This window comes from Acanthopagrus latus, chromosome 11 (assembly GCF_904848185.1).
Source record: "Acanthopagrus latus isolate v.2019 chromosome 11, fAcaLat1.1, whole genome shotgun sequence".
NCBI lineage: Eukaryota > Metazoa > Chordata > Actinopteri > Spariformes > Sparidae > Acanthopagrus > Acanthopagrus latus.
In genome coordinates, this window is record NC_051049.1 from 13,249,043 (window position 1) to 13,261,532 (window position 12,490).

Consider the following 12,490-nt stretch of genomic DNA (forward strand, 5'->3'; position numbering starts at 1 on the left):
GCATCTGTGACAGACCATAAGAAAGTTTACTCCCAAACCGCAAGCCTACACCACCTTCTGACTTAAAACACAAGCTTGGATACACACCCGACCTCCACAGAGCCTTTTTTTTTCTTTCTTTGCTTTTTTTTTATTCAGGATACTTTGAGAAACAAAAACTCCTCAATAATATGGGAAAGGAAAATATCAGTTTTTTGACAGTTTGGATAATTCTGGGAAAAATCTTTGCAACTTTTTCTTCTGACCCTGAACCCACCACCGGCACCACCACCAGCAGCACCGGCAGCAGCAGCAGCAGCACTGTGTTCGGTAAGAAGGACCTATCAGTGATTTATGTCTTATCATGAGCTTTTTTTTTTTTTTTATAGCTCTAATGAAGAAGTAGGCTCATTAACTCGTGCTGACCGGGAGTAACCCCCCGCGATAAACGCTTTCACATTTCCAGGTCTGCAGGTCTGCATCACATTTCATAGGCGGACCATTCATGTCCATGTGTGCATGAAGGGGGAATCTGCAGGCCTTTTGTCTGGAGAAAGAGAGAGAAAGAGCGTCTTAAAGTCGATTCAAAACCACATTTATTTGGAGGCTCGCTGGAAAACACACACTAGTATTTGTTGTGTGATTGAAACTACACTACAGATGTATATATATATATTTTTTTAAAATGACATTTCTCCGCTTAAAACCCGCAGACTGATCAGAGATTTGTAGGTTTGCTTGACTCACTTTGGAAGAAGGAGTTTCTAGGGCAAGTTTGTTTTATCCAGTCGTGAAACTAAAGTGGATCTCTTCAGGGATTTCTCAATTAACAATATATTGTGGTTTAATTCGACTTAGGCTGGTAGAAAGGCCATGGAGACAAAAGGGGGCGACACTTCCCTGCTGTATGCCCCTACTGGTGGAGTCAGACTGCTGAGAGTGGTGGTCACCTAATATAATATCCAAGATTTTCTTTTTAAAAGAATTGCTGCCTGTTTCTTGTATGAGTGCAAAAACAAACAAACAAACAAAAAAAACTAGAAAAGTGTAATAATAATATTGTAAATTTACTTTTTATGTTCATGATTGTGCATGCAGCTCATCTAATGAACTACTGCATACTGTTTGTGTGTGTTTGTCACAGTAAACACCACCATCACTGCTACTCCTCTGCCCACCACTGCTGAATGGATCACAGACTACACTGACATTGTGTCCAAGTTCTCCTTGCGCACAGCCGAAATCCCAGATGATGACATGTGCTACATTGTCCCCGGCAGGCCGGACACCATCGAGGAGTGTGAATTCAACAATGAAACGCAGAGTTTCATCGTGATACATGGCTGGACGGTGAGTCAGAGGCACCACTATAGGGGGTCACTTTGAAATCACCGAAGTCTTTACCGGTGTTTATTTTGTGTTTTAGTGTCTAAGTCCTCTTCAAATGCCCAGATGGTTCTGAGATACCGCTGTCGTGAAATTGTACCACAAATGGACTAAGCCATAAAGTGTGATCTTGCATCATCGTGTGATGAAAATAACAATAAACACATTTCAGAGTGTACAAGGCTGAGAGCAGCGATTCAGCTCTGCACACAGCTCATCTCCCTCATAATGTGATTTAGAGCCAGTCATGCAACAAGATTTAGACCTTGGATTCTCTCCAAGGCACGGAACGATGGCTACGGCCAGGATACATCACGCCATGCTGCAGCCGTCCTCAGAAATATGTTGGGGAAAGCCCCTAAAAGCAAGAACTGAAGTGTGAAGTGTGTGTGTGTGTGTTACTGTAGGTAACAGGGATGTTCGAGAGCTGGGTCCCCAAGCTGGTGTCGGCCCTCTACGAACGAGAGCCGAGCGCCAACGTGATCGTGGTGGACTGGCTGACCCGCGCCAACCAGCACTACCCCACATCTGCAGCCTACACCAAACTGGTGGGCCGGGACGTTGCCAAGTTTGTGACCTGGATCCAAGTGAGTGCTTTCATTGAACAGTCTCTAAACAGCTGGGTCTTATTTTTCCCACTTTGATAATAAGTGGCCTACTGCATTTAGACAGACAAATTATCACCGCTGGTCCACTTTGACCTGCAGAGAAGACAGAGAGCCGCTGGAGAATGTGTCAAACATGTGTAGCAAATGATGTAATACATTTGTGCCCGGTGTTGCTGCTGCGGATATGTTGTCCTACCGGTTATGATTTTAAACGCCCTATAAACTCGTTTTATGGTGCTTGTGGCTCTCAACAGCCGCTTGTTACAAGGCTCGGGGTTTAGTGGATCGCTGCCTTTGTTTGAGCAACTTCAAGGTAAAAAAAAAAAAGAAAAAGAAAAGGATGTCGGCACGATTGACTATTTCATCTGTTTGTCCTTTGTTTACCTGACTTGCAAGATTAAAGCTTGCAAAGTTCTGGCAAAGCATGAAGTTACACAAATGAATCCTCATACTGGATTATGTCCCAGACTGTGTTGAGACTGGAGCTAGAGCGGTGCAGTGCGTTGCCAGGTGCAGCCTGCTGCTGTTAGCTCTAATCCCTCTGCCAAAGTCTGCGGGATTCACTTTATCTTGTTTTAAGGCATGTCAACATGTTCGTCTGGCACATCTCATCCATCACCTTCCTTTCAGAAAGAGCTGCAGTTGCCCTGGGACAGGATTCATCTGCTGGGTTACAGTTTGGGGGCGCATGTGGCCGGGATCGCCGGAGACCTCACAGAACGTAAAATCAGCAGGATCACAGGTGAGAACATGGAGCGACATCTGCTCACAGTATATGTTGATCCAACACTGTGAGCATAAATGTATTTAATTGGAAAGTGGGTCACTGTCAATCGTATTTAGCATTTCAAGCGTTTAAAGTGACAATAGACCTGCACCTTTGAGCATATTAATAATAACACAATTAAAAGGTGCAATGTGTTGGAATTTTAGTTAAAGCTATTCAAAAATGAGAAATAATGGTTACGATAATGTTTCAAGGACATTCTTAGCCCAACCAGTGTCAGTGACGGGACCATTAGCTGCACAGTTAACTATGCTAACTAGCTAACGTCAGCTACAGTTCTCAATTGTTTGGAGTATAAATTAAAGAGGTTCAGTTCTTACATAGTGCACCTTTAAGCATGAATTTATGAACAAAAAACAAATAATAGTTGGATGTAAGTGTAATTTATTAAATCCATGATTAGTCTGTCTTGATTCTCTTTTCAGATCTACAAACCCAATAACAAGCATGTATAATGTGTTTTAGCCACAAGCATTTGAGCTTACTTGGCTCATATGATTTGGACTCATGCATGCAAACATACCATACTGTAACGTAACATATGGGCACTATTCTCTCCAGCCCTGCACATGAGAACAGCACGGCACAGCAATGAAACATGATCTGCTGGCCATTACATTCCTGGCCCGTATTGTATGTGTGCACTCTTTGCCAGTGAGAGAGTGTCCAATCCGCTTGATTTGCCACTATGAACTTTATCCAGCTTTGAAATCTCTCTCTGACCTGCTTAGAATAATGGTATGTTTACCGTGATCCGAGGCAGGAGCCCATTAAGAACCCACAATCACTGGTTTGTATTGTTCTGCAGAGCTGCACGTGGAGAAAAAGAGGCCACACGCTCACATGTTTTGATGTGCAGTTTTATGGGCGTAGAGATCCACAGAGCCAGTCTTTATCGACACACTCAATGCAAAGAATCTCTTCTCTCTTTCCTTCTCCCTTCTTTCGTCTAGGTCTGGATCCTGCTGGTCCCACCTTCGAGCACGCAGACAACCAGAACACCCTGTCCAGAGACGACGCCCAGTTTGTGGACGTGCTGCACACCAACACCAGGGGCTCCCCGGACCGCAGCATTGGCATCCAGAGACCCGTGGGCGACATCGACATCTACCCCAATGGAGGCACTTTCCAGCCAGGCTGCGACATCCAGAACACACTGCTAGGGATCGCGTTGGAAGGCATCAAGGGCCTCCAAAGTACGTATTTACAGTTTTTAATCTGCATCTTCAACCACTCACATTGACAGTAACGTAATACATCCAGTGTGGAGTTTATACTTCTGCCCTTATTATTAGACTCCAGTTGCCAATAAGGGACTTTAGTCGCTCAGACCTGCTGTTAGAAATCATCTCCACCTCCGCTGTGTGACGTGCTGCACCATAAATACACATGTCCGCCCACATTGCGTGAAACATTTTCAACAACAGTGTTGTAAATCGCCCAGATAGGCTCATGTAAGTTTGCATGGTGTCAACAGACACTTTGACACTATAAAACTAAAACGGGCTGCAATTAAACACACAGTGTCATGTTCCGTTTTTGCTGGAGATGAAAGTCTTACTTGGTGTTTAGCCAACACGACATGTCAAGAGTCATAAAAGCGACACATTACAAAGAAGCTTTCTCTGCTGAAGACATAACTTCTGTTCTCCGCTGCAGATATGGACCAGCTCGTCAAATGTTCCCACGAGCGCTCCATCCACCTGTTCATCGACTCTCTGCTGAACATCGAGCAGCAAAGCCTGGCTTACCGCTGCAACTCAAAGGAGGCCTTCAACAAGGGCCTGTGCCTCAGCTGCAGGAAGAACCGCTGCAACAAGCTCGGCTACAACATCAACAAGGTCCGCAGGACCCGCAGCACCAAGATGTACCTCAAGACCCGCGATATGATGCCTTACAAAGGTAAATGTCAGTGGAGGAGGCTTAGAGAGGAGAAGACGTATGTTGGACTACTGTAGAAAAGTCTGACTGTTTTCATGTACTTTACTGAGGATTATGGAGAGTTGAGTTAATTAATGCACATACCCGAACGGGAATAATCCCCAGTGTGTGAGCTGCTGTTGTGGCTGCTGTGAGCTGAGTATTAGTACAGTCAGTGTCGATACAAATACACTAGACACACTTTTATGGGAAACCATTCACACATAATGAAGCATACATACAAGTTACAAGTATTCCGGAGGGCATATAAAAATGAGGTCATGGGTATTTTAGTTGCTCGCTGAAGGTCCTGCAACACGGCGGCGCGTGATGCTCCGACAATGGAGAAGTTTATTTAAAGCAACGCTATGCAACTTTATGCGTAGAGATTGTTGATTGTCGAGTCTTCATCAGTCCATCCGTCCAGCCACGTAACCATGTTTCCTTTGAAAGGAATGCGGGTTTGCTGGAGTCGATCTGTGCTAACACTGGGCAAGTGGCGGGGTACGCCAGTCTCACACCCAGATTGTCAAATACCAGATAGTAACCCAAAAGCGTTGTTGTTTGACGTTCTGGAAATTAAAGTCAGACTCAAACATTTTTCCAGAATCGCTTTCAAAGTAGCACATGGTGTTTCTTTAAAAAGATAATTTGTCAGTAGTGTTTATGGTTACGGAAGGAATAAATGACGTTATACTGTAAATACGTGAGGGTGTGCGCATGAAAGGAACTTGGATTAATCACAAAGCTCTCTTCAGTCACATGAAGACAGAGAGAGATCAAGCTTACATAAGGGATTTCCTGGTATTAAACATACTTTAAGTAGTGGTACGAGAGACGTGGGAGAGTCTAAAGTGTGTGGCTTTCTGTTTCTTCTCTTCTAGTTTTCCACTATCAAGTGAAGGTGCATTTCTTCAGCAAGGACCCTCTGAGCTTCACGGAGCAGCCGATGAAGATTTCTCTGTACGGAACCCACGGAGAGAAGGAGGACATTTCCTTCGTCTTGTAAGTACATTAAACAGTAAAAATGTTCCCACGTGAACTCCCACGTGAAAACAGAGAAAACATATACGTGGAAATGTTAAAAAAAGACAAAAACACACGATCAGCAGCAGTGCTCCGACTACCCCGACCCTGAGGACAGTCCAGCTGACCTTTAAACGTCTGCTCCTCTTTTCACCCCACAGGCCGGTCCTGAAAGGTAACACCACTCTGTCCTTCCTCATCACCACCGATGTGGACATCGGCGACCTGATGATCGTGAAGCTGCGCTGGGAGAAGGACACGATCATCAGCTGGTCAGACTGGTGGGGCAGCAGCAAGTTCCACATCCGCAAACTGCGCATCAAGTCAGGGGAGACCCAGTCCAAGTAAGTCGTCGTTAGACATGATTAGAAAGACATTTGTATGTGGGTTCGGTGATTTTTAATTTTCCTGATTTCCCCTTTGTGATTTTTAGGGTGATCTTCAGCGCAAAGGAAGGAGAGTTTGTCTACCTGGTCAGGGGAGGAGCAGATGGAGAATTTGTCAAGTCAAAGGAAGACAACCTGAGCCGTAAAGAGAAACTGTAAGTCGAGAGGATGAAAATATTCTTATTTGTCCAAATTTACATTTGAATTATATGATTAGGTAATCAATACAAATAAGATAAAGTTAGACAATTGCCACGCTACAGACTGCACACATGTGATCTGCCCTGTGAGCCGTGTTATGTGAAGTGTGAAGCTCTCCTCTTCACTGTTGCCTTCTCTTCTCTCCAGGATGCACAAGCTGAAAATGCAGGGCAGTCTCTTTGCTCAGAACGACGCTTGAAGGTGCACGTGGGAGCGCCCCTCCCACCACCCCGCCCCCACCCATCATGCGCATCATCCATCCCCACATATACAGCCAAAGATCGACAGCACACAGCAACACAACAATGGGAAAGCCTTTTTTTTTTCAAAGCACCCGGACTTACACTGAATGCTGCGTTTTTTTTCTCATCTATTTCTTCCTGACCTTTAAACTCCGTGTGCAACCAACACAACCTCAACCACTGTGCTGGAAATCAGTCCGCTCAAGAACTTTCTCCTGTCTCTGCTGCAAAATTCTGCTGCTGAGAAATGTTACAGGTTTCTCTGTGATGATGTGCTCACTTTTTGACAAATGTACACTTTTAGTGGCTTTTGCTGCATATCTTTGTAATCACTTGTTTATGCTTTTGTAGCCTATATGTACTGTTTATACTGGTTTGGATTTGTTTTTTGAGCTGGTGTGTTTTCTTTGCCAATGTGAACTTGGATTATTGTAAATGTATAAATAATTCAGAGTGACAGGCACAATTAAGGCACATGTTCTTTTTTTTATGTTTTAAATGTGCTAAACGATCATTTTGTCTTTAATGTTTATCTTTGCCTAACCACTAATTGCCAACAATCAACAGGGACCAAAGTATTTACTATTTACTGAACAGAGAATCCCCAAGGTCTTTGTAAATACCTTTTTTTAATCAGTATTATATATATATTTTTTGAATATGAGTCCTGTGTTGATATCTGATTTCTTTAAGCCTTGCTTGTCTTTTGATTGTGTTTTGGTTATTGTGTCACTGGTCACTTTAAAAGGCTCTCAATCCCCCACAGCCATTTAGATTTTTTTAGGTCACTGAGTGTGTGGCCCAACAGGGATATGCATTTTTTTAAATTCGATTTTCAAATTTGTTGAAGAATTTGAACTGAGGTTACTATTTAGATTAACCAGTAATACCTTTTTTAATTACTTCATGATGGGTCAACAGCGTCTCTACTGCAACAGTTTTACCTCATTGACTAAGCTCCGTCTCAGCGTGCCCTTATTTTGAAAGGTCAAATGTTGCAAAATTGCCGAAAACAAAACATGCAAGCGTTTTGTGATTTGTGACTGACTGACCTACATGATAGCCATAATACATCTCAAGAATACGTCATATTGTATTTATTGAATGTACATTTATATATTTGTATATTAAGCTGTAATATATTTTGGCAGGCTTTCATTTCGGCTGTATTTTTTTAAATGAAGTATTTTGTGATTTTATGCACGAGGCTTTGGAAAGATTGATCAAATTGGTCTCCATGCCAGCTGTTCAGTACATTTAGTTGTACAAACTGAAATGCAGTGCACTGTATTTGAGCCCAGGATGGTTTAATAAAGAGATGAATCACAATATATCTGACTGCTCATGTTGATTTGAAAAAACAATTAAACCATCCAATCATCACCAATTGTAGACCTGGGTGGTATAAAAGAAACACTACAAGCCTTTAAACATGGCCAAGAACTTCAGCATATCTCTGTGTGAAATGTCAGCATAGTCAGATATAAAACATATGTCTGGTAACAGCTCACTGATTTTAAAACCAAGTAAAAGATATATTTAAAGCAATAGTATGCAGGAATTTATATGTTTTTTTTTTCAAAATTTGTCTCCTCTACATTTTATGGTTGCAATCCACTTATACACGGCTGTCTTTTACGGTTACTTCAGCAAGCTAGCATTCCATAGTAACTCGTCTAAACGCGAGAAGCCAGCCAGCAGCCAAGGTGATTGGATGAACTATCTGTGTATCATAGGCTGACTTCAACCAATCGCATCGACAGTACAAGGCCCTTCTTTCAATAGAATTTGCTCTCCAGTTGTGAGTTAACAGAGCGCATAGCTTAAAGCCTGACACGAGAAATTGCATACACAGCTGCCTCACGAGGTCAGCTAGCTCCCAGCTAACTGAGCTAGCTAGCTAATGGCAGGAACAGCTAGCAGCAGTTAGCACTTACTAACTATCTGTTCATCGGGGAACGCTTTTGATCACAGAGAGCTGAAGCAGTGCAGCTGGAGGACATCACTGGAAAAAACAGAAAACTGATGGCGGTGGCTACCATGCAAGGTGCTGGCCAGCACATCAGGAGCAATTTGGGGTTCAGTATCTTTCTCAAGGACAATTTGACATGAAAAGTGGAGCAAATCAGAGGAATCGAACAAGCGGCCTTCCAATAAGACGCTGGCTCTACCCCTGACCCACAGCCACTGCTTTTCTGTCAGTGATAGCAGCTGATCCCTCTGAGGGGACGAAGCCAACAAAGCTCGTAGGGACAGATCCTTGATCCAGGCTGACTAACAGGTAAATCTTCGACTTACTGGAAGTGGGGGATGAAAAAAACATGAACATGGAAAATGTAAACTGTACAGAAGCAGCTTTAGTATTCAGAATCATGATGGGATGTTTACTGATGCACAACTCTCTGTACTTTAATTATCGTCTCTATGCAAACTGTGCACTGTTGACCCTTAGCCTCGACCTTATCACAGTATAAATACAAATGACATACTGTAGAGGTATCCATTACAATGCTGATGGCAACATTAATGGCTTCTTGATATTTCATTTCCACTGTTGTAATTCTTCACGAGTTACATTTTCTTCCTTCTTCTTTTCTTTCTGAGAGAGAAGACAGGGCATGTTTCCAGTTCGCCTAAAGAGACTTTTATAAATTGCTGTTCTGAAATGGGATATGGAGCGTTTCAAACAAACACACCAAATATAAGACCATATATAACAAAAACCACACGGAGCAGCTTGACATTAACAGCCAGACTTTAAGGTACCCTGTGGACTTTTTATTGTTAACAGTCACATTTTCATTAGCATGTCTCTCACCAGAACACAATGTACAGAACAGTATGTATATATGGCTCTGAGAAGCATGTTGAATGCATTTGGTTCCTTAATGTACATTTTCTAAGCTTGCGAGATAACTGCATTGTTCACATTCTGTACTCACAAAATGTGAACTCTGTACTGGCTTACTGTCTTTTCTGCATTTTTATTCAAAATATGATAATTTTGATTTCCTGTCTAACTGGTGTCATTGTTCGAGTGGTGGTGATATCAGCTGTTTTCCAGTAGTAGTTGACCACTAATGGATGAGACCGTTATTACACTGATTACATGCGGTCCATCCTTTTAACCCTTTAGGGATTCAGTGTTGCTTCCAGGTTCATGTTAGCCTGAGTAATACTTTGAGATTATAATGGAATGGAATGGAATATTCCTTTATTGTCGCTATACACATGTACAATGAAATTGTGAACGGCTTTCACCTCAGGTCAGTAGAAAACAAATAGTACAAAACAGGAAAGGGAAAGTAAACCAAATACAATATAAAGTAAAAATATATGCATGTATACAGTAAAAAAAAAAAAAAAAAAAAAAAAAAAAGAAAACAGGATGCTTAAGTGCTAACATCTTGGGGTTGGGCTGATGTTAAACTGAGAATAAAAAGCAAGACCTTCCCCGTCTCCCTCTCGGCTGTCTATACAAGCCTGTGGACAAAGTTGTTTAATGCCGTGTTGGGTTTTCTGTGCCTCTCTCCACTCTGCTACCACGTCGATTTAGAAATGGACCGGCTTCTAGCACAACACAGGTGTTTTTACAGAGACGCCTCAGGCATTATACTGTTATCAAGCTAAATTAGACATAGTAAACTGTGGTACACTCACTAAACTTGACTGCTTATTTACACATGAGGCTTTCCAGCCCAGTTTGTTAGTCGACCATGTCAAACACACATGACAGAATATTTTGATTTTATTATGATGCTGTTTTGCTGTTTACACAGGCTGCATAACAGCTCTTGTTTCACTTGCACTTTTTTAAATGACAGTAGTTGTGTATTAGGCTCTGAGGCCAAATACTGATGACCTACATGCCCTATCGTAGCTAATCACAGCCTGTTTGGACACTTTGATGATGTCATCATATAGGGAAGCTGTTTATTATTATATGACTTTGCATTGGCGGTAAAACATCCCACAGTGTCTGTTAAAGTAGATCGTGGATGTCACTGAGTGGTTGAACTTCCTCTACCTCATGACTTACAAATGTGTTAACAGTTATTCTCGTCAAAGGTCGCTGTAGATCAGCCGACATCTGACGCTACTTAATAGCCTGAGATTACAGCTCGTTGTTATCACTAAGCCAGCTTTGCTAAAAATTCAAAAACACGTTACATAACACAGAATCGGTGCACAGAATGAGGAAGAAGGAAAAAAAAAGTTGTATCTCTGATACCAGAGTGGATTAGCTCCCCTGAAAGAGATTCCCACTCGGCTGAGAGGCCGAGCAGCAGCTGAGAAACTGACGAAGTTAATGAAGTGACAATTGTGGAAAGAGCAGATAAAGCTGCTCTGGTTGGTTGATCCGCCCCTCAGCTGACAGCTGTTTCGAATCTTAGAATTAATCAGAAAGAAAACCTACATACTTGACCTTAAAAAACTTTTCAAAAATTGGAGAACTAATGATGCGTGGATGCAGATTTCCTCCTCAAAGCTGGCGAACATTTGGTGGAAAATCTCAGCTAAACAAATATGTTTATGAAGCTCAGTGGATATTATCATGATTACAGAAGCAGTAATATGTTTTCAAATATAAATATATACTGAGACTGTAACACTGGAATATAGTTACACTTCTCTACCAACACCCAGAAACAGTATCATATTCCCATGAAGACAGTTTCTGTGTGACAGATGAGTGTCAACTAAAAGCTTAGCAAATTAATCACAGCTTGTGAAACATTACAGAACAGACACGTTTGTGGCCCTGCATCTTTTCTCTCTCGCTCTTGTAACTGTGGAAACATTCCCTCATGACTCTGTGTTGTCAGTGGACGGACGAGTGTTGTTGAAGCCACAAAGATGACTTTTAAAACCTGTTTATTAGCCATCCTCTGACCTGCAGCCTGACTCTGGATGGATTCATAAAAGCTTTTTAGGTCATCAGTGACCAAAATGAGAAGAAAATTGAAAGACTGTCAAATTCTGTATTGTTTCTTTTCTTGTAAATGTTTTTCATCGATTCGATATGCAGCCTTTAAATAAGAAACAGCTGCAAATACATGAAAGAAAAACACAACGTTCTGTTTGCAGACTGATATTACACTATGGAGAATTCTGTATTTGTGAATCTGGACATGTGCAACATGTGATCTTGTGCCATTCCTAGAAATAAGCTCAAGAAACAAGTCTTGGAATAACATTACGTTACATTTAAGACATGTTGTTGTCTCCAAACTTTGTGGAGGAATCCACTCTCCCTCTCTGCTGGCACCAACAAATCTCTGCTGTGGAGGTCTGATTCACTCTGCTTTTCATCATCGCCTCTTCCCCCGCCACTGAGTCTTTCCCCTTTGCAAAAACCAGGACATCAGGCTCTGAATGGCTGCGGCAGTAGCTGGAAAACAAATGCAGTCACTGCTTTTTCGAGGAAAATGTTGTAATGCTAATAGAGGAGCAACAGCTCACAGAGCCAGCTGCTCTTCAGCGGGAGCACGGTCATGTGTACATGTGTTGGTGTCAGGGGAAGAAAAGGAGCTTCTCTTTCACTGTGCAGCAGAGCAACACTGAACTAAACAGTATTATTATGCAGTTTATGATTTTACATCATAAACAGTGCATGTGTAATCATCATAACTGTATGCTGTATACGTTCATGTATGGAAGTAGATTAAATTGTTTCAGTGTTATCCCTGAAAAGTCTGTATTCCTTATGTACCGAGGCTGAGAGTCTACAATCATACGCACTCTATGAGGCTACACAGCAACGCTTTGCACGTAGTTTTAATGTAGCATATTAGCATGCTAACATTTGCACACTCGCATGAATGGAAAAGGTTTTTATTTAAATTAAAGAAACACTTGATTCATCTGGAACAATCCTCTTAATCAGGGTTGCCCAAACTTTTCCCCTCATAGAGGCCAAAACTATAACTTATTGTTGGTCCAAAGGCCAGAAGC

General features: G+C 42.0%; 1 protein-coding gene across 1 annotated transcript; it reads left to right on the top strand.

The window, feature by feature from the left end:
• On the top strand, nt 1-7,866 carry lpl (lipoprotein lipase). Its single transcript, XM_037115336.1, has 10 exons — nt 1-309; nt 1,124-1,329; nt 1,773-1,952; nt 2,604-2,715; nt 3,714-3,956; nt 4,420-4,662; nt 5,565-5,685; nt 5,868-6,050; nt 6,140-6,247; nt 6,441-7,866. The coding sequence occupies exons 1-10, from the start codon at nt 171-173 to the stop codon at nt 6,490-6,492; spliced, it is 1,587 nt and encodes a 528-aa protein (XP_036971231.1). The 5' UTR covers nt 1-170; the 3' UTR covers nt 6,493-7,866.
• Nucleotides 7,867-12,490: the final 4,624 nt, after the last annotated feature.